Source organism: Bactrocera neohumeralis, chromosome 6 (assembly GCF_024586455.1).
Source record: "Bactrocera neohumeralis isolate Rockhampton chromosome 6, APGP_CSIRO_Bneo_wtdbg2-racon-allhic-juicebox.fasta_v2, whole genome shotgun sequence".
In the NCBI taxonomy this organism is placed as follows: domain Eukaryota; kingdom Metazoa; phylum Arthropoda; class Insecta; order Diptera; family Tephritidae; genus Bactrocera; species Bactrocera neohumeralis.
Window position 1 is genome coordinate 32342783 of NC_065923.1, and position 24001 is coordinate 32366783.

Below are 24001 nucleotides of genomic sequence, written 5' to 3' on the forward strand. Positions count from 1 at the left end.
TTTTTTATAAGTACTTTTTTCAAGTATTTCAAAAATTAAAAACTTTCAAATTTTTGTTGTGAAAACTTAGTTAATTCTTTCAATGAAATAATTATAATATTCTAATTCTTTTTTCAATTTTGGGAAATTTTTCGTTAAATTTTTTCAAACAATTTCTTTTCATACGATTTCTATTCTTTTCTAAGTACTCTTTTCCAAAATATTTGAAATCGATGTTTTCAATAAAATTTTTAAATATATTTATTATATATAAATTTATATCGTTAAAGGTTTTATGGTTTTATAGAAATTCTAATTAAATTTTTTAATTATAAAAGTAATTGTTTTAACCAAATTTGAAACATATATGTGACCTGGGGAAAAGGGGGCTAACGTGCGAAAACTAGTTTTCTGGGAAAAGCTGTTAAAAATAATCGTCAGTTTCTCGTTATCTCATTAATTGTTCTCCTTTTTTTTGACACCTAAGCCCACTTTTCGTAGACCAGGTCACATATATTTAATGTTCGTAATGTGCAGCTATCATTACTTCAAATTTAATGATAGTTCGTGGTTCTTATTTCAAATTCTAACAACTTTTCTGTTCATACTGGTCATCTACAGAATAATTTCTGCTTTTGAATTAATTTGATGTGGAATGTCTCCACCTTTGAAACCGACAACAATTTCTATTTATATAATTTTGTAGTTGTAATAGAAATAGTAGCATGATTTCCAATTCGCTCCGATTCTCTTCAATTCCGTTCAATGTAAGCTGAACATTAATGTATGTATGTAAACAATGTAAGAGTAAGAAATATATTTGTATATAATTAAATAAGTTTGCATGAGCTTTGTATGTCTGCTGTTATTAATTTATGCATAACAAGAAATTATGTGCATGCCATCTGTGGCAGGTTGCTGTTCATAAATATTTGTTATTAAAGTTACCAAAGAATTGTTTTATATGAGAAGAGAAGTTGGGAGCATGTGGAATGTGAGCAATGCTTGGTGACTAATGCATTTGGATTGCAAGAAGAGATTGTAAGCGTCGAGTTAGTTATGAGCGGTCAAAGTGTTACGTAACACTAGTGTTCTTGCTACAGTTGTATGAATTTTTAAATTTTAATTTAAAGGAGTTTTGTAGTCTAAAGGTATGAGTTTAGTTTTGAATTGTCATGAAAATCGGCAACTGATATTTTTACCATCAATTTTTTATTAGTTATTTATTAAAATTATTTTTTTTATACGTTATATATTTATTAACGAGGAACTAACTTTTAGAAAATTAGAAACATAAAAATTCTCAGCAATCTGAAAAACTAAAATGTCTGGATCGGCGGAAGTTAAAAATTATTTTTTTACAAAAAGGCGACAAAAAAAAAAAATTTGTACAATTTCTTTGTTTCAAATTTTTCAAAAATAGTAAAAATTTTAATTTGTGGATATGGCTTATTGCAGATATAGACAAGTCTAATATGAAAACTCTATAAAATTTCAGCAAAATCGATCCAATAAACTGAGATATCGTGGGTATCGAAAAAGACAATCTTGAAAAAATGTGTTTAAAAATGTTCCAGATAATCTGGGAAGCAAAAAAATATACTATTTTTTAAGAGCTTCTGATTTTTTTTTAAAAAAAACGCATAAAATTTTCAATCAAATCGGTCCAATAGCGTAAAAAACCAAACAGTGCATTTTCGGGATGCATGGGCAGTTGGCCACCAAGATCTTGATTTAACGCCTTTAGACTATAGTCAAGTCTAATATGAAAATTCTTTGGAAGACAACATTTCCGAAAAATTCGGGCTATTCCGGCCGAAATGCTCGAAAAAGATGCCCAAAATTGGACTTTCCGAATGGACCACCTAAGACGCAGCCGCGGTCAACATTTCGAAAAAGAAAAATCTTTCAAATAAAATGATGTTTAAAATTTCAAAAAAAGTTATCAAGCTCTTAAAAAATCACCCGATACATCCGAAACTAACTTGTAGTTTGGAAAATCCTCTTGTAGACTTGAAATTTAAAACTTTAGAAATATAAAAAAAATGTATTTCTTTTTTGTATTTCTATGCCTGAATAATCCCTTAACAATTAGCATCTACTCTAAATTACCTAAAGTTCTTAAATCGCCATTTTTTCTATACAAAATGAACCAAGAACAATTTTTTAATTATACTCTCGCACAATGTTGCTATGGAGAGTATTATAGTTTTGTTCACATAACGGTTGTTTGTAAGTCCTAAAACTAAAAGAGTCAGATATAGGGTTATACTAAATACCAAAGTATCGTCCGTCCGTCTGCCCTTCCGTCTGTCCGTCCGTCTGTCCGTCCGTCTGTCCGTCCGTTCGTCTGTCCGTCCGTCCGTCCGTGCAAGCTGTAACTTGAGTAAAAATTGAGATATCATGATGAAACTTGGTACACGTATTCCTTGGCTCCATAAGAAGGTTAAGTTCGAAGATGGGCAAAATCGGCCCACTGCCACGCCCACAAAATGGCGGAAACCGAAAACCTATAAAGTGTCTTAACTAAGCCATAAATAAAGATCATAAAGTGAAATTTGGCACAAGGGATCGCATTAGGGAGGGGCATATTTGGACGCAATTTTTTTGGAAAAGTGGGCGTGGCCCCGCCCCCTACTAAGTTTTTTGTGCATATCTCGGAAACTACTATAGCTATGTCAACCAAACTCTACAGAGTCGTTTTCTTCAGGCATTTCCATATACAGTTCAAAAATGGAAGAAATCGGATAATAACCACGCCCACCTCCCATACAAAGGTTATGTTGAAAATCACTAAAAGTGCGTTAACCGACTAACAAAAAACGTCAGAAACACTAAATTTTACGGAAGAAATTGCAGAAGGAAGCTGCACCCAGGCTTTTTTTAAAAATTGAAAATGGGCGTGGCGCCGCCCACTTATGGACCAAGAACCATATCTCAGGAGCTACTAGACCGATTTCAATGAAATTCGGTATATAATATTTTCTTAACAACCTGATGACATGTACGAAATATGGGTGAAATCGGTTCACAACCATGCCTTCTTCCAATATAACGCTATTTTGAATTCCATCTAATGCCTTCTCTGTATAATACATAGTACATTAGGAACCAATGATGATAGCGGAATAAAACTTTACAAAAATACGGTATTTGAAAAATATGTAAATGACGTATAATGAAATCTCGATTATCACTTTATAATGCGAGAGTATAAAATGTTCGGTGACACCCGAACTTAGCCCTTCCTTACTTGTTTTTTAATAATTTTAAAAATCTAACTTATCAGGTTTGCAATACTCATTAACAGTTTCAAATTCAATACTATATATTCGTGTACAAATTTGAAGTATTGAAAGTGGGTTAACTGTACTAAATACTTACATATGAAATTATCATTTTGAGAAATGCAACCAAATATTCAATAGAAAAAAACTAGTTTCTGTAAGCCAAATTTTTATTTGAGCGCAAGATAGCGTCTCATAATGTCATGCACATTATTTTCTAGAAGCATTCAGGTTTAGTATCAATAATAATTTGTCACATTCAAACACGTTTTAAGCGTGCTAGAAAATTTGACTTTTAAGTGACTTTGATATACACACATACAGATGTATAACGGAAATTGCAGATCTTTCGCTAACTTGTCTGCAAAAAATGTATTGAAGCGCTTTATGAAAAGGTGTTGGTTGCTCGCTGCGATTAGTTGAATATTCATTATACAGAATTCATTATATAACCGAATAATGTTGCCAATAAATAAAATATATTACTTTTTCTAACATAAAGTCAGACATGTTTTAATTTGCATATATTTTAAGGGGGAAACCGTAATTTTTAAATCATTTTAATGCTGCTGATTAGAGTCCATATAATGAGAGGAAGAAAACCATTCTCGATCTTTTAGATTCTTTCTCGCTATACTTTCAATAAATCTTTTTCTGACTTATTTATTATCCTGTTTGGCAATAAGCATAGTGAGTTTCTTAATTCGCCAACAAATATTTAAATTTTCGCAATAATCACTTTAATGATGTCATTTAAGCACCATAAAAAATGAAGTCTATTAATTAATAATATGTATTTAAATATTCTTTATACTCTTCTATAAATTGTTAAGTAGCAAAATGTCTCAAGTTACCGAAAGCGCTTTCAAAACACAAAAAAATTTTGTGACATTAAAAAGATACGCTCACATCTTCCATCATAAATAAAAACTCTCGCTTTTGGTACACTCAATCAAATTTTTCAAATTACAATGTCAATGAAAAGTCCACTTAACCTTGTCCACTCAAAAATAGAGTTTGTTTATTGCTACATACCGTAAATTGCGCAATTAAACATTTTGACATTGAATTTAACTTAACGTAAGTGGTAAACATTGCTGTGGCAACCCACATCTAGGTGCAAATGGTAAAGCTATATGAATGCCAACAACAAATTCTATGTCGGATAATGTTTGTCATTAAATTGTGTTCTTGCATGGCCATTACGACTTTAAGGTGGCAGTCACGGTTAACAATGCGTCATATATGTATATGTATATGTGTTTATATATGTAATTGAGTTCGTATGCACATATACTCAGTAATGTGAAATTAAAGATAAAAGATCAAGTTTGTAAAATCCGTGCTTAATCTTCAATTTTTAATGTGCTTTAAATTGTTTCGAGGATTTATTATTTTTTCGAATTAAACATTGAACTTTTCAGCTTAAATATTTAATCCCAAATATTTTATAAAAATTTGTTTGCAAGGTTTTTTAGTAAGCGCAATTAATATAAAATGTTTGGAGGGCATTTTTTGTTTAATAAATTTTGTTTATTTTGGTGTTAAACATCAATCAATCCGATGATTTTTAGGTGTAATATACCGAGTTTTCCCATAAGAATGATCTAATTTCTAAGTGTCGTTTCCGCTTTTTTAATATGCCATGAGCTGTAACTTTTTTCATCATATTCAGTAATTTCATCGTGAGAAGTTATATGCAATAAAAATATTTACAAATTATTGAATTTTATTATCAAAATAATTGTTGTCCAATTGCAACTTTTCGTGCGCCTTTGCCATTTTATGGTCTTAATAATAATCGGCCACCCGCCCGCTTTTCGTCGAATTGTTGAAATTTTCGAGCGTATATTTTCTTTACATAATGTTCAAATGCCAATAACATAAACAACCGCTCGAAGAAATTAAAATATTGCTGCCGTTCAGGCAAGTGTTGCTGAAGACCACAATTTGTTGATTCCAAGACGTTCTCAAGAACTGTGACTATCTCAAATCACAATCTGACAGATTTTGAGAAAGGATTTGGGCTTGCATTCGTATAAAATTGTTCTCACTCAAGAACTGACGCCATAGGATCACCGTAAACGTCGTGAATATGCTGATTTTGCCTTGAGACAACTTCCGAGAAAAACATCTTCTTCAATGAGGCTCACTTTCATCTGAGTGATGAGGTAAATAAACAAAACTGTCAATTCTAGTGCGAAAAAAATCCACAAATTATTCATGAACAACCATTATATTAACCTAAATTGACAGTTTGTTTTTTTTTTGGTCTGGTAGAATCATCGACCCATACTTCTTTCAAACTTAAGCTGGTGACACCGTTGCTGTCAATGAAGAGAGGCATAAATCAATGTTAAGCAACTTTTTATGACAGCAATTGGAAGAAGTTGATCTTGACAAAATCGTGTTCTAACAAGACTACTTCTTCGTTCGCCTGAACAAAAAATAATCCTGTAAATCTTTCTGAAAAGTAAGTTGTGCCAGAACTTTTCACGGTAATCAAATACTTGACTTGAAAACAAATTTTTTAGTAAAAATCACTTCGGAGTATTTTCAACGAAGTAGCTACTTTTTCAGTGAAAGCAAAGCAAAAGCTAAACAAATTAGCTGCCAAATACGCATAAAAAGGATCTTAATAAGAAGAGTTGTCAAAGCTTCAACATACAAAATACTTTAGATATTACCCATATTTATGCCATTTAAATGGTTTCGACCAGATGATACTTGATACACACTTCCAATAAAATTTTTAATATTAAGAAATCCAAAAATGTTGATATTACTACTTAAACTTACTTACATTTGTGTTTACAATTTCTAAACATGACAACTGCAGAGGTCGAGAAGAAGAAACTTGTCTATAAGTATGTATTTCTTCTACTCATTGCTACTTGAAAATCCTTTAGTGCGTCCAAAAATAATAGTGTTAGCGAAAAGTGAATATTTTCATCTGATATAGTATAGAAAATCTGTCTGTACTTTATCTGTTGAACTGACAGAGTAAATTAATCATCGACATTCATCTGAATAACGTTACTCTAACAGCGATTTTCCTAAGCCAGACCAATCGCAGACTAACTACTTCACAGTGTAATATTAGTTATAAGTTCTCTTCATGATTTGTTCGGAAGTGCCGCGTTCTTTTTCTAACCATAGCTGGGGGCCTATTCTGTAACTCGATTCGAAAAAAAATTTACTCGAATTCGGATTTTTTATATTCTTTAACTCGATTTTCGGATTTTCAAGCCAATTTTCGAATAAAATATTCGTTAGCTTTTGAGTTGTAGAAAGCGAAAACGAAAATTGTACGTATTTATTCTGGCACAGGGTGGTACAACTTTCGGATAATTATAAAGTAGATCCGAATTTCGAATAGAATACATTTTCGAATCGAGATACAGAATAGGGCCCCTGAGTTGATTTTGATTTTTGTCTTATAACTACCTCTTTACTATACCAAAAATCTATTTAATTATTCGAAACTTTTCGGATTCATTCAGTGATGCTTTTGATGTAAAGAACTGATTATTTTCGCAAAATTAGAAAGAAAAATCATTTTCCAAAAATGCTCACGAAATTATAATATTTTTTATTCTGGCATTTTTCTTTATTAAAATACATCTAGGGCTAAAATAATGGGAGGATCGTGGGAAATTTAGAAACATTCTATAAGGAATTTGTTTCACAGGGACAGTGTAGTTTCATGAACTATCGAAAGGAACTTATATACAATTTATATGGCCATTAGGTTTCGAGAAGTTTTCAATATGATCTGCTTGTGTCAATATTTTAATTTAAGCCAATGCAATAATACTAAAAAAATACAGATTAAACCATGTTTAGTTTAAGGATTAAATATATTATTTCCTCTTTTCTTAGTCATTAAGTTTCATATTTATTTAGGCAAAACTAACAAATAATGTTTATATATAAATTTGATAGACTCAAACTGTTTTTCCCACATAAATTGCCACCAAGTAATGGTTACAATAGTGACCAATGACTAATAAAAAACTCAAAATAGGTAATTAATCAAAGGCTTCCGCAAAATCTCGTTTTCAAAGTAACAACAAAATTGAATTTTGGAAAATTTCGAACGAAAACAAAGCGGAATCCATCACCTTCAACGACAACATGAACAACTCCCACCATTTCATTGTAAAGTGATGTGAAACGAGTTTGGTGTTTTTGCAATAATCACACCACCTTGGGCCCTACCGCTTGCACGCACGGTGGCTTTAAGTGGCAAATATGCATTTGACGTGTACACGATAATAAATTGCCATAAAGTAGCTTAAGTTTACAAAGGCAACGACCGTTGCATTTCATTTAAATCACACTTTAAAGCCAGTTTCTTGTGTGTGTGTGTGTTAGTGTGTAGCAGCTTCGGCCACTGCATTATTGTTACCTTCCGTGAGGGCGTCGCCATTTGATATTTCTATGCATATTAGTTACCTTCTTCAGCGATTTTTACTCGCACCGCGTGTTGTTCGCATATTTTTTTGCATTTTCCATATTTATCAGCTTCACAACACTTTAACTCTTATGTGGATATATGCATATATAATACATAAATATGTTGAAAAGTTACTTTAGTGTTGCTTGTGTGTATGCGCGCTCATTGTGTCCGTCCAATGTATGGCAGTGACGTTCAAACAATACCGTTCACAAGTGACCTTGCTATGTGGGCCGTCAAGTTTTGACTAATAGCATCACACATTAAACATCACACTTCAAAGAGCGCACACTAAACACCACACAAAGTTCCCTCGTTTCTTTGTAATTTTGCGGTGAATTTGTTAGTCATAATTATAAAATGGGTCTTGCAAGTGATTAGCAAATTTTGATGCCCTTCCTTATATGTACTATGTATATATACTATAAATATATGTTATATACTTTCAATGGGCAAATAAATATATATGTACAAGTATGCATGAAATTAGAGTAAAAAATAGAAATTCCTTGTAATGTTGTTAATATAGACATTCATTTATAATTAAAAATGATATATTAAAAAGGGTTTACAGCTTAGTTTTACGGTAATTTTAGGGTATTTATGAATATAATAGTAATAGTAATGCAAATTACTCATAGCTTTTAACTCTGGCTTTAAACTATAAACGCCTACTCGGCGTTGCCTGAAAACATAATAGCGCGCAGTCACTTTCTAGTTTGAAATTTTTTGCAAAGTTGAAATATGAAAGGGAACTAAACCCCCTAATTATTTCCTATTTCTTACGCAGCCTATTTTTTACTACTTTCGCTTCGAATTTCTCTTAACACCAGTACTAGCACTTAGTAAGTGTAGGTTAAATTTATTCCGGGGCCCTCATCTAATTTGTGGATTTTGTATAACAATATAATTACTAATAGGAAAACCTGGATCTTTTATTGTGCATATTTCAAAGCAGATAAAACAATTTTCAGTCTCCATGATTTTTCAAGTAGCCATATAAATCATCGAAGTCCGATATGTTCCGATCACGGAGTTCTACATTAATGGAAGAGCCTACGGCCAATCAATTGTATAGATGCCATTTTATTTTAAACCTCAGAAAATTGCATATGAATTATAAAGGGCGATCAATTTCGAGGCTGCTACGTTTTTTAAGAAAAAACACAGAAATTTCAAACTAAATTAGGACAATTTATTATCATTCGAAAGAACATTATTTGGCATTAATTTTTTGAATAGTATCTCTTTCAAATGTTAGCTGCGGCTATGTTTCAGATGATCCATCCGTAAAGTCCAATTTGCGATGATTTGTTCGAGCATTTTGACTGGTAACTGGCGAATGACACGCGTGCTGCTTTACTCTAAGACCTAAATCGAAGTGGGATTGTCTGCATAGACTTTAGACTTTATATATCTCTACAGGAAAAAGTCTAACGGTGTCAATCGAACTTCGCAAAACGTAAAACTATCTGCTCACCGAAATCTTATTTCAATTAATCCATTTATTGATGCGATGTATGAGAAATAGCGCCGCCCTGTTGAAACCAAATGTCCCCGAGATCACAAGCTTCAATATCAGGCATTAAATAGTCGGTTATCATTGCGCGAAAACCGCCGCAATTGACGGTTGCGTTCTCACCGGCATCATTTTCGAAGAAATATGGACCGGTAATTCCACCGGCTCGCAAACCATTTTACACCGTTGTTTTTTATGGATGAAATGGCAGCTCTGGTATCTCTTCAGGTTGCTCTTCGCCCCAAATGCGGCGTATTTGCTTTTTTACATACCTATTAAGCCAGAAATGGGCGTCATCACTGAACAAAATTTAGCTCGAAAACGTCGGATCTTCTTGAAACTTTTATGAGCCCAAAGAGCGAAGCGATGTCGCTTGGGAAGGTGGAATGACTTCAGTTCTTGCATAAGCAGTATTTTGGCGCTATCAATTTGAGATCTCGACGAAAAATGCGTTCTCAGTTATGATTGCTATATTTTCTTCACTGCGTTCTAGACGTGGTATATACGGTCGAATATTATCCAATAATAAATGCTGGTTTCCAAGATCAGTGTTGCGAATAGTACGCTCAATAGGCCGATTATGTTGAACATAAGTTGAGCGAAGCCTACAACACATTCTTTACAGAACGTGAATTTTCATAATTAAGTTGAACGATTTCTAAACGTTGTTCAGGCATAAGTCTTTCCATGATCTAATGCCAAACAATACTGAACAAAAATAACATGACAACTTGACACGCGTGATCTGTCTGTTATTATAAAGGAAATAACATAAATGTTTATGATTTCCCAACCTGGAGCCTCCACAATTCATCTTATTGTGATGTGTTTTCCAGAAAAAGAAAGAAAGATGTGAAAATCATGAGGATGGAGCATGATGATTTGGAGAAATTTAAATCTTGTCGCTATCAATATCGGCACTCTCCAGAGAGAGTTGGCTATCTCTATTTCTCTGATTTTGTCATAAGTATCATCACGATAGTTCAACTGCTTAGATCTGGAATTAATTTGAAAGCAATTAGTTATAAACATTCAAAAAATTTGTCAAAATTCACACTTACAGCCCTTCCATACTGCCGAAGTTATCAAGGAGATAGTGAGTTGAAATAATAGCTGTCTTCGATTCGCTATTTCTCTGTCCGCTTCTGCTCTCATGCCAAAAAAATATTCATCTGAAATCTATTATATTAGCGTAGGGTTGCACTACCAGCGCTCATCGTTTGTTTGAGCATCTGATATATTTCTTTCGCAAGTGTAAGTTTGAAGCAACTTAGTCATTACTCCTAAGTATATGATGTTATATAGCTTTATTTCCTCTCAGAAATTATGACATAATATTCCATGAAATCTGCAATCGTATCCTATCCAAAAACATGATTTAAAATTAGATTGAAAATTTATTTTCTCGAACTAAATATCTGGATTAAATCTGAACGATATCTGCTCACTATATAAACATCTTTATCCTACATAAATTTGCAAAGGATACAAAGCACCTTATAGCAATAAAAGTGAGAGAAATTCTTAAATATGTAATATAGAACCCACAACGTTTTTTCTTTTTATATACTGAACAGGGTCTATTAAATTTGAGACGAAGTTTGTAACATGTCATTAGCTAATTGGCTGATATGGCAGCAGACTAGGAACGTCATATAATGACTATTGTAAAAGCTGTCAAGAGGTATAAGAAGAACAAACTATAAACCATCTATTACTTATACGAATGACAGATGTTGCACAGATAACATTTTTTGTACTGATGAACATCATTAAAAGCACGGGGTGGCTTAGAAAGAAGACAATAACAACCGTTGGTATCACAATGAGCCACTATGGGCTTAGATGCATTGTCAGATAGCCACTCTCCCAAACTACCTAACTTGTAACACCCAGAAGGAACATCGTAGACTTTATAAAATATATTTATATATACGAATGTTGAACACGATGAGCTGAGTCCGTCTGTCTATAGTTATTAGTCCCTCATTTGTTGCTATAACAATCGATTTGAAATGTTGCACATGAACTTTTCTCCTCAAGAAGCTGTTATTGGAACACTATATCATACAGCTGCCATACAAACTCAAATTCGGAATCAAGTCCATGTATGGTAACCTTTTTCATTTGACGAGATATTTTCGCCAAATTTTGCATGGATTATTGTTCAAAGCAGCGCTGCGATCTCCAAAAAATCGTTCAGGTCGCGTCACTATAGCATATAACTGCCATTCAAACTGACCAATCAAAATCAAGTGCTTGTAAGTAATCTGATGGGTTATTCGGTGCAACCAAAGTTAAAGTTTTTTACTTTTTTTCATCAAAAATTGGGTTTAAACAAAATTATCAAGTTATTTGCGGAATACTGCAACCATACACACTCAAACCAAACATATTCTTGCAACCGCCTATAAATTGTAATTTGCGCGTGATCTCGCTGCCGGCCTGTACTGCGATCACAAAATGCCTAAAAATACGACCTTTAAAACTAAATGCATATGTATTAAGTTCAGCGTCATAAAATCAATTAAATTAATTTGTATGTATGAATGTAAGATCGTTAAAGCGCCATTGCAATTAAATTTAACACCCTTTTGGTGAGTTTCTCTTTGTCTTCTTCATCTTGTTATTATTATTATTCTCCATCGTCTTCTTATTTATCATCTGCTTCGGCATTTTATTTTATTGTATAACCAGCTGTCCAGTTCTGCTTAAAAACCATTGTAATTAATTAATCTTCTCTTCTCTCTTCTCTATTTGCATTGCCTTTGTGGTTTGCCCACTTGCGCGCCGATTCACACATCACTATTTGCTGGTGTATTGGTGTGACTTAATTTGGTGGATCACTACTGTTGCTGACGTTACTGCTGCTGCTACTGTTGCTGTTGTTGCTGCCGTCACAGATTGTCCGAACTGTGTGGACGAGTCTCAATACAATAACAAATGGACAATGCCGTTGCTCAAACTGGGCGAGAAGCGTTACTACCTCGGCATCTTCTTCAAGGTAAGCCAGTTTCCGGTTCTGTTGAATTTTTTGTATCAATATACGAGTAGTATAAATTGCATATGTAAGTGTTCTGCCATTTAACTGCTTCAACATACGTGCTCATATCTACATATGTACTCATATATTTACATATATACTTGTATAAGGTCGTGCAAACTGTGCCTGCGCTTAAGCACGTCTCTTCTCCAGCTCCTCAGCTAAACTTGTACGTAGCTTGTAACATTGCACGTGTGTTGAAAATCTGTCAACGGCATTTTTTCGTTTCGCTTGTGCATTTTCCTTCTGATTTTTGCATTTTACAGCTGCCAAGTATTGCACTGAAATAATAATAAAGCCATGGGAATTTTGCAATAAAATTTTGTAGTCTGACATTTAAACTATATTTTTCATGAGAGACGCTCAGACAGACTAACGGTTATTGCCGTACATATGCTAGTGCTTGGAGCATTGTAGCTAATGCAAAGGCTAAATAAATTTTAGAATAGCACATTTGTTGCTTCTTTTGTGGCGATCTGTGCGAAGCTGTGCAAAATCATAGGCGCTGCGGGCAATGCAGTTGGCTCTTTATGAGCCATCAAACAGAAATGTGGGCGATGTAAATATGTAAAGTGACTTTAAGTACATCTCAAATAAATACAGCTTACTTTGGTGCTTAAGCGCTCATGATTTAATAGCAATAAAATTATGATTTAAGTCAGCAATTAAATGGGACGCTTTTTTATAGTGATTCATGTTTTTACTATAGTGTGCTATAGGTAGTTAGTGAAAACCTGCAGCGCTGAGAGGGCAGATATTACAATTATTTATAGAGCATAATTTTATTATTGGCTTCGCATAATTAGTTAGCGTTAACCCAGTTTTCGCCAACTTTATGGTTAGTTTTTGGTTCTAACTTACCAGGTTGTTCAATAAGTTTTTTCGCTTGATAAGAAAAATAAATTTTTATGATTCAAATTACAACATTCGTACACTTGCTCCATTGATCTTTTAATCTGTGGATCCCATCCCTGAACTGTGAATCTGAAAGGTCTTCAAAATACGCTTCAACAGCCATTATGACCTCTTCATTTGATGAAAAGCGCTTGCCACGCATAAATTTTTTGAGTTCTGGAAACTAATGGAAGTCGCTGGGGGCCAAATTTGGTGTATACGTTGGATGCTCCAAAAATACGAAATTAAATTCATGGATTTTAGCCATTGTCAAAATGCTCTTGTGACACGGTGCATTGTCCTGATGAAAAAGGATTTTATTCTTCTGCACACCAGGTCTTTTTTCACAATTTTTTTTCCTTTTTTACGAATTTTTTCCTTTAACTGGTCCAAAAGATTGCAATAATATTCAAAATTAATTGTTTAACCAGTTTGCAAGTAATCCACAAACATAAATCCTCTCGCATCCCAAAAAACTGATGTCATAACCTTCTTGGCCGATTTCCGGACACGAACTCTTTTCGAAGCCGTACAACCAGGTTCACATTACTCTTTAGCCTCTTGTTTTGATTCAAGATCATAGTGATAGACCTAAGTCTCATCCATAATGATGAATCGATCCACAAACTCCACTTTATCCTTTTTAAAACGCTCCAAATGTTGCTGCGAATGTCCCATTCGAATGTGTTTTTGTTTTATTGTTAGCGAATCCGGCAAAACCCAAAATTAAACTTAAAATATGGCTCACACTGCCTAATGAGATGTGTAGAGCCTCTACTAAATCTCTCTCAGTCAATCGACGATCTTCCAAAACCATATCCTGTATATTGGCTATTTGATTGATTTCTGGTGTTGATACGCTTCTTGGACGTCCTTCACGTGGATCGTCTTCAAGGCTTATACGACCACGTTTAAATTCAGCAACCCATTTTTCTACTGTTCTAATTGTAGTTGAACAATCATTAAACACTTTTTACATTCGTTTGTGAATTTCTTTTGGTGCTACACCTTCCAAAAATACACTCTTATCGAAAGAGAAAACTATTGAACAACCTGGTAACAAGGCAGAACCTCTCAATATCATTTAATCGATATAGACTATTGATATACTGCATCCAATTTACTCACCTACTATTAGTGGTGTTCTGACAAACGAAGGTTCCTAAAAGTGTAAAGCCAACTCTAAACCTCTCAAACGGTTTGAGGATAAAAAAGCATCTTGAAAACACTGCTTAAAAATATTTGCATATTTTGTATATTGTATTTATATAACAAAAGCTAACTTCGATTTTGGCATTTCCGCTGGATTGCAATTCACCAACACTAAGCATAAAATTAATTCAACCACAGAATATAATGTATTATTATATAAGCACAAACTAAATAAAACAAGAAGCAATTCAAATTAAACACGGATATAATGCAAGTGTGTCGGATCTGTGTTATAATATATTTATTACTTTTTGTTTAAAAATCACGAAAATCTAGTTATTTTCTTAATTTCCAAAAAAAACCAAAACTTGAGTAACCAATGTACAATGAGCTTAAAAGAAAGATTTATAGTTGCATCATAAAAAATTGCTAATAAAACAGAATGCAAATTTTGCATACAAGTTTAAAACCCGAGTTTGAAATTAAATTAGTTCTTCTACTAGAAATTTTAGATATCTTTTGGAGAAACTGGTTTTACATTCTTTTAATTATTTTATAGAAAAAAGTCTTTTCGAGTGATAATAAAAGTGTTCATTAAATTAAATTTATTTAGCAAATTTTATTCTTAATGACATATACCTACCAGACTAATCTGAATTTAAACATAAGACAAGTACCGCTATGGGCAAAAAATAGTAAGACTTTTTAATTTAAATTTCGCGTCAAAACCCATTATTCGAAATATTTTTTTCTAGGTTGGTATGACTATTAGTGCCATCAGTGCCGAATGTCACTTCAAAATAATTATTAGTGTTTAGTATTGGCTTGTCTTTCTGAAGTACATAAAGTGCATTCGTCGATTTTTACGATAAGTGAAATTATTCAACAAAGAAGTTCCAGTAAATTTTGTGTGCGTAATCAAATTTCTGGTGCCGAAACGTTCAGAATGTTGGAAAAGGTCTTTGCTGGTAATTTTTTGTCAAGAGCAAGTGTTTTTGATTTGTACAAATTATTCAAAGAGGGTCGGGAACGCGTTGACGACGAATCTCGTCCAGAACGGCCATAAACACCAACTGATGCTCAACACATCAATAACATCAATTAATTGATTCTTGAGAATCGACGATTAACAGTCAGAGATCTTACTGGCATCGTTGGAATATCGGAAGGATCAGTAAAAGCTATTTTGAAAGATCATTTGACCCTAAGAAAATTGAAAACATGACTGCTTCCAAAATCACTAAATGTTTTCGATTCGAAAAACAGCGTCGCTTAACGTCATGAAACGAATTTTTTCTTAATAGTGGCGAGTCTTGGATCTATGCTTATGAAGCGAAAACAGACGATCAATCGGTTACCGGAATATAGTGGTAAAGGTGAGCCGAAACCGAAAAAACCACGTCAAAGCAGGTGAAAATTATCTTAAGTTTGATAGTTTTCTTTGATTATCTAGGTTTAGTGCATTCCGAATTCCTTCCGACTGGTGAAACTATCAAGAAGGAATACTAATTGAATGTTATGCGTCGTTTACGCGAAGATACATTATTTGTCAAAATAGGCCGGAATTATGGGCCAACAACGGTGGCACACGTATATTGGGGTCAAAACAGTATGCCATATGATATAATTGATCCAAATAGATGTCACTCTAAAGATATCACAACATCGTGTTAGGCATATAAATCATGAATATTTGGTTATGTGGAAGCTCTCAGCCCTGCCTCAGTGAGACAAATCACCGAGTGACGAATTAATGATATTGATGGAAGCAATGCAATTATTCTTGAGATCTGCCCACTGACTTTTTCCTATTTTCAGACCTGAAGCCTAACCATAGCTTTGTAGCTCGTAGCTTCGTAGGTATTATCTATCCTTTTTTTAAAGTTGGATTTTATTTTTTACTTAGCTTGCTTTAAATATTAATTAATAAAGGAATTTAACCACAAATATTTTAGTTATTTAACCATTAGACCTTTCCGCATAATTTATTACGCTGTACATATTACTTATCGAAAATACTGAATCAAATATGTACTATATAGGTACATTTAAGGATAAGATATAAGGTGATTGCGATTAAGTAGTAGATTTTTAAATAATTTTCTAACTGTAACTGAGTTATATTATTTCGTTTAGGCTATATTACCTTTATGGATCTTTGTGACCATATGTGATACAGGAGAAAGCACAATAGGCCATAGGTCGCAGTGCAAAACCTCAATTCTTTTTTATCTATCTATGCTATGAGTATTACATATACTCAAATAGCTTGTAAAACTTTTGGCTTCTATGTGTCAGCTATAGGACATGTGTCACCTTTAGGATTCCGGATGATCTTTCAAAATTTTTATCAATTTTTCGAAATGATTCACATAATTTATGTTGTGTCACCCTGTGACATCTCTCTTATGTATGGAGAAAAGAATAAAGTTTATTCCAGATTTTCAGTTTTTAAATAAATATAATAGTTAACTCATAGTACTTTAATTCCATAAATCATTAAAAATCAGTTAACTAAATTGTAAAGAGATCAATCTTTATCTCTTATTGAGTTATCTTAATATTTTTTTTTTTGTATTATTTCAAATGCTCATGGTTGTCTCTTAGTATTCAAAATTTCAAAGCCAGCACTTATTATACAGAATACCCATGAGCATAGCTTAGATATTCTCATAAGTTTAGTATTTAAAATATTCATGACTATTAAAAACGAATTAATAGCAAATATCGTATTTCAACATTCCTTACAACTCGTTTTTATGACAAGTCATCGACAGTGGCGCAGGCTACAAATAATTATGTCTTTTAATTTTACAACTTTTGATGTTTCTATCGATTAGGAATTTCTTATTTATATTAATTAATATTATATATACATATTTTTTTGATTAACAATTTTATTAATGAAACAATCGAGGTTTTGGGCACGTTTTCAATGTAATTTATAAAGGTGGAGAATACTATATTGTTTGGGGAGTCTTTTCCTATAGGAAATGCTGTAGAGTTTCCTATTGAAATCTTTTCTTGTAGGAAATGCTGAAGGATTTGACGTTATTAGTCAGTGATTAAAGTTTGTTGAAATTTAAAAAAAATTTTGGGAGAATTTATGTCTTTTTCAACTTGAGTAGAGTTTCAGAGAATTACCTAAAATCTATATATTCAATTCAAGTATGAAGACTTAGCTCAAAACAGATGGAACTTCATATCTAGCTGTCCAATATCTAAGCAAATTTGACTAACATGAGGCATAATTAGAAAAAATATTCCATATACGGATTAAAGAAATTTTGATGCGGTCTGACAGCTAAAAAAGAAAAGTCATTAGTTCCTTGGAGAGCATGCTCAAAACTGGGACTATCCTTGAACAGTCGCTGACATAGCGTTATATTAATATATAATGAGGAAAATATCTTACCTTTTCTGGCGAGTTCTTATTTCACATGTTAGTTATAAGACTTGAACATATTTCAAACCCAAAAAGACTATTTACCAAAGGCATATCTGACATAAGTAGATTCGTCACGTATAACAAGCGGTTTCAAAACTGTGCAAAATCGTGATAAAAGGTCGAGTGAAGTCACACGACAATGTGTTAAAATGTCGCCTCAAATATCGCCTCTGGCGCTAGTTCGGTGCGAGTTTTTAAACTTTGAAGAGCACGCTAATCAACCACAAACTATACATATATATCTATACGATATTTTGATTTTTGTATAATTTTATGTTTTGCTTGGATATATGTACATACATATGCGTATCTGGGTAGCTACTTACGCTCATATGTCTATGCATAAGTCGACTTTAATATTGATTAATTGCTTTGTAAAACGCACGCATTAATTTTGTCACTCACTGTCAGTTGAGTTCACCTAATTTAAGCATAATTATATACGAAAAGAAGTGATTGTGACCAGTTTATAATCTATATATTAATTTATTTAATGTTTAGTTGTTATTTTTTTGTGTTTGAACTTGAACTCGATTTAATATGCGTCTAATGCATCTTTTGTACAGTGACAAATTGCAATTTAGTCGCTACTTAGAGTTTGCTTAAATAAGTAATTAGTTAGCCAAGTGACTGATATTAAGAGGCGCGTGTTGCTTAAGTCAATATCGCATTAAGGCGTTGCAAATTGGATCGAAGATTTGTGTGGCAATTATTTGCTCTATCTATTTTGCATGAAAAATGCATATATTTTATTAGAAACGACGAAGTATTGACGCTTTCGCAAACAACATTTAATATTGTGACAGTTAAGTCAACCGCCAACTGACATTAAGTCAAGCGCCCATAAGTGATCGTAAAATGAGTAGAAAATAAGCAGTTGCGACTGTTGAAATCAATTAAACACTAAATCATACATATTTATATCTGCTGCATTTAAGTGCTTGCAGATCAGTTTTCTTTTTTAGAGTTATTTCTTCGCTGCTAAAACCAATAAATTAACGATCCGCGTGTCAAGGCGTGATATAACAATAAATATAAATGCAAAATTTGTTCACTTTTTTGACGGCGTAAACAAATATTTGATTATGATTGATTACAATGAAAAATGCAAGGGCAAAGCAACTTTTCAGAATTCTTGTTTAATTTTTTTTTGTTTTAACATCGAATTTGCAACTTTATAGAGTCTTAGTGAATTATAATACCCATATTTTGAATACTCATTTTAAGCAAATTTAATTTTATTTGCATCTAAAAGCTTCATACATAAATATATATGAAGACCTGTAGCGATCGGCTTTGGCTCGCCTAGTAGATTCTACGTGTTTCCATTAACACAAAGAATCTCCTGCCTATGGTCACCAATTGAGAAGCTGACTTTAATTGAATTTGCTTAAGAAACTTGTTTGTATTTTCAACAAATATTGTTTTTTTTTTGTAAAAATTAGTAATATCAAATGAAAGAAGACATTTTTACTTAGCTGGAAAATAAGCGAAAATAAATATTTTCCATATATTATATGTACAAATTTTTTTATTTATCGTTTAGAATCAAAAAGCTTTTGTTATAAGAGAAGAGCTCGACCATCGAAGAAAGCAGATACATGTGGGAAATTTTGTTTCATTAAGTAAGGTATATTAAGGCTATACTAGGGTTCTCTTCAACAATTCGTGATTAGAGAACAAAAACAAAAAAAATTGCTTTATTGTTTTTCAAAAAGTTCTCCATTTAGATCTATACACTTTTGAATGCGTTTAAAACAATTTTTGAAAAACTTTTGGCACTCTGATTGAGGTATCACCAAAACATGCTTTTTTCAAAAAACGCATCTAGTTTACTTTCAGTCAATCTCTCTTCAGTTTTGAGTGCGTAGTTGTTTCAAAACGTTGACCTCGGTTAGTTTCCAAATTCAGTTACTGTTCTCACTTGTTCTAGTGATATGTTTGCAATATGTCTAGCTTTTCCATGAAACAGATAACCATTTTATTGAAAGTGTTTCGTGTGCAAACAACTTTTGTTGGATTCTGCTCATATGGAAACACCCATAAAGTCGATTATTGTTTACTTTCGGGCTCATATGCATAAATCCATGATTCATCCTTTATCATGATGTCATAGACGTGTTTCGAAGCACTGCTTTCGAATTTTTTAACATTTCTCTCGACCAAGACTTGATTCTTTTTTGCACGATTGACAAATTGTGAACAAATTATTTTACATGCTGGTCGATTTTGGACGACTTGGACGAAATTCGTTTTGGAGTGATATGCGACCTCGACTGAATTCACAAAACCAGCGATAAACATTGGACCTTGATGGTGCTTCATCTCCAACAATTGAATTAAGTTCATCGATACAATATTGCTGAGTTAATCTATGTCAAAAATTGTGAAAAATAATCCGGCCACTTAATTTCATTTTTGGACCAAGATGAATATTTTAAGTAACTGTAAACAACACAAATATCGCTCGTATGCCAAAAAATTCTAAGTATGTATAATGTCAAATATGTCAAACTGTACGATAAAGTTGTGAGTTGACACAATACAACAAATCTCAAGATATAAAAGGCAACCTATATCCACTTACAAGCCTGAAAGTCTGTTTTTGTAAGTTAGAATGCTTTTTTTTTGAAGAGTAATTTTTTAATAAATAAATAAAAATAATGTAAAATATATTAAAAGGATGGCAACCCTATTAAAACATATAATAAAACTGAATCTTTCGAAAACTGTGAGACACCTCAACCACATACTGCTCCAAATTTCTTAGTTATGAAATGTTTGCAAATAATTTAAATCACAATTAAGTGGCAACACCATTTTTTAAGTTTCAAAAAACTTAGTTGTACTTATAGTTTTTATTTTGTGTAAATTTTATAATATACATGTCGTGACCTAAAATACAAAACAATGTATTATCCAAAGAAAAAATCGTTGGCAGATATAATAACCACTATATATCCATTTTATGACCAAAATTCAAATTTTGTTTCAGTATGAGGTATGATAAGCCATATACATATACCCATTTTATAACCCAAACTCCATTTTTTTCAATATTATGGATGATAACCAATATATACCCATATTATAACCAATATATAACCATTTATATAACCAAAACTCAAATTTTGTTTCGGTATGAGTTGGTATTTTTTATTATACGTTTCTTTTTCGCCTGTAAACTTATTAAAAGTGATGTTACGTTATTTCACATTTTGGCTGACGATACGAACAACTTTATATTCACGAGGCCTGAGGAATAACAATTTTATACAATTAGCAAATAGGAGGAGCAAATCATTAAACATTTGATAAAGTCATAGGCGCCGTTTATGTATAACATATATACTCATATGTATATCCACATTTATATATTTGTCTGCAATTTATACCCCTGCCCCAGGGTACCAGTAATAACAATAAAATTTTTTATCGACAGTTCATCTAATTAGTAGACGACCCATTTGCAACACTTTCACTACTTAATAAAGAAACCCGTAAACAAAAGAGTCTGAGTGTCGCTTATACTCGTATACTCGTCTGCTGCCAAGGCATGAGTAAGAAAATGTTGCAAGCAATAACAAAAAAAAGTTGTAAAACATCAAAGCGTCAAACTGTGGCATGCAAGGAACGGAACGAAACGGAACGTAAGGAAGGCATCGAATTAATTGACGCTCTTCATTCAAGCAAGCATATTAACACGACTGATTCACCTGTGTTAATATAATATGCGTCACACATACTATATAAGTATGTATATGTATCCAATCGTCTACATATGCACACATATAGTGCACTATAAGCACATCCATACATATGTATGTATAAGTGTGCCATCAACATTAAGTTGGTGCTAATTAGATTGTGCAACAAGTTAAACTTACTTGCCGTCAAACACCTTCACTCACATACACATACTATGTAAATATGCCCTACGCATACTCGCATTTATAGTATGCTGAATGTATATGTATGTGTGCTGTTGGAGCAATGGTATAGACCTCGCTCGAGTGATAAATGACACCGAGCAGATGCTGGAAATGCGGCCTAATTAATTAGTTTAAGGCTATTAACTTTCGCTTTAGTTAATATGGAAAAAGGCAGGAAACTCAGTCAGACATTTCTCTGCGTATGTGTGTGTTAATATATGTGGATAGCTGTCTACACTCTTAAATTCAAGATGCTTGCTTAGAACTCTTCGTCAAGCTGTATTTTGATTTTTGCATTAATTTTGAATTTTATTAAATTAAGCTACTCTCAAGAAGTCAAATTATTAATAATTAAAAGCATTTACTATTTCGTTCCAATTAAGCCGCTTTTAAAGCCTTCTCTTACCATCTCGGGAGTATAATTTAATGTCTCTGGCGTATTTAATTATTGATTTATTGTGTTTAACGCCGTTTTTTGGGCGTGGCAGTAGTCGATTACGCCCGTCTAGGAGCTCATTAACCCTGTTTTGCCAAGAAATACTTGCAATTCCTCTCAGCACCCTGTTCATTTATATATACGTATGTATATAACCCTATATGTATATAACTCGATTATTTTGAGGTGATACAAACTATCATTAAAAATGGAAATCAGTAAAAAAAAAGGTTAAGATGAAAAATCTGTGCTGGAGTAAATCATTTAAAATGTTTGCAACGTATTTTTCTCTCGAAACAGTGTTTTCAAAGTCGATTGTCAGGACTTCTCGCGACCTACTCAACCGCTCTTATTGAAACTTCACATAAGTTTTTATAGTCTTGAGTGAAGGACTTTTTTTCCTTGTTCAATTATAACTATTAAAAATACAGAAGTTTTGACAAAATTTTATATTTTTTTGTGAAAACGTGTGCCAAAAATGAAGTTTTCACTCTTTTTGTTTTTTCTTCGTCCAATACCTAGTTTATGGTCTTAATTACACTCGTACTTTCTTCCTTTTACTTTCGATGATTCTGTATGAAGTTCTGCTGTCAATGCAGAGGCACTATTTTCCGAGAGGCTGCCGGAAATGACGTCGCAATAACGTTTTTCATTAAAAAAATTAAAAAAAATTTTTGTTAAATATATGCCTTTGGCATATTATAAGGTTTGAATATAATATTTCGTATTTCATATAAAAAATATATAATGTCATCATATTTGCTATCTGGGGGCTTGAAAGGTTGTGGTGTGATTTAAACAATTCTTAGACGATTGATGCCACACCTTCTAGGCATTATTTGTGCAAGGTTCTTTATGTTAAGTTAAAGTTTTCATTAGCGGTGTATTTATATATTTTAAAGTGAAATAATCAGCAATTTAATATTGTGTTATATGGGGGTAGAAGCATAATCATATATATAGTTCATTATCCTTATAGTATTTTATATTTTTGTAGTTATATATAGGCATAATCTTTTTTTCGGGGTAAGAAGTCGTTAATAGCCGATTTCTGGCATTTTATCATATACAATATTATTCCAGTATATAAAATTTTGCGAATTTTTCATTATTTTCACTCAATTTTGAACAGCTGTAACTTTTTTTCAACTTAACCCAATTTAATTTTTTTTTTTTTGGTTATATAAAGCTTAAAACCTTTCCAACATTGTATGGTATGACACAATTTGATTGGTAGCACTGGAGATATCTGACTGCAACGACATCTATTGACAAAATACGAAAAGACTTTTTCGACTAGCCAATAGTTATATAGAAACTTTTTTAATGGAAATTCTATGATACTGCTTAAAGCCTATTCGAATCAATCAATCTATTAGCATATTTTTTGTTATATTGGCTTGCAGTAACATAATAACATTTCATACCTACTGTCTTGTAATAGATCGGCAACGAATGCACGGCTCCCCATGCATACCAAATTGCTACATTTCAGCAGCTTCGAAAATTCATATTTCAGGAGAAAAGAACATTTGCAATTCACAAGACACGTTGACCATTGGTATAATGGAATAAATATTCAGTTCGGTTATTACTTAATTATATGAATAGCATATGAACAGAGTGTTGGCATGAAGCTGCCCTTCACTTAAATGCCGATTGAGTAAATGTGTTGCATAAATGGCAGGCCAACGCATGAAACCAAATTATATTAAGTTTCTGTGTGGCAAAAGCAATTGACAGCAACAGTTGCTGTCAAAGATGCCTAATAGTATTCATGCAATTGTGGTTAAATGCTAACTAAATTGAATGAAATCATTTACACACACACTTGCCTGCATACATATTTATG

The 24001-nt window shown here is 32.7% G+C and overlaps 1 protein-coding gene across 2 annotated transcripts in view; it reads left to right on the forward strand.

The window, feature by feature from the left end:
- The window catches only part of LOC126762531 (uncharacterized), an 84271-nt gene that overhangs the window by 53856 nt on the left and 6414 nt on the right, over nt 1-24001 (forward strand). For both annotated transcript variants that reach the window (XM_050479344.1, XM_050479345.1), the window contains exon 3: nt 12148-12248. In XM_050479344.1, coding sequence (XP_050335301.1) covers nt 12148-12248 — 101 coding nt within the window. The remainder of the gene's footprint in view (nt 1-12147; nt 12249-24001) is intronic.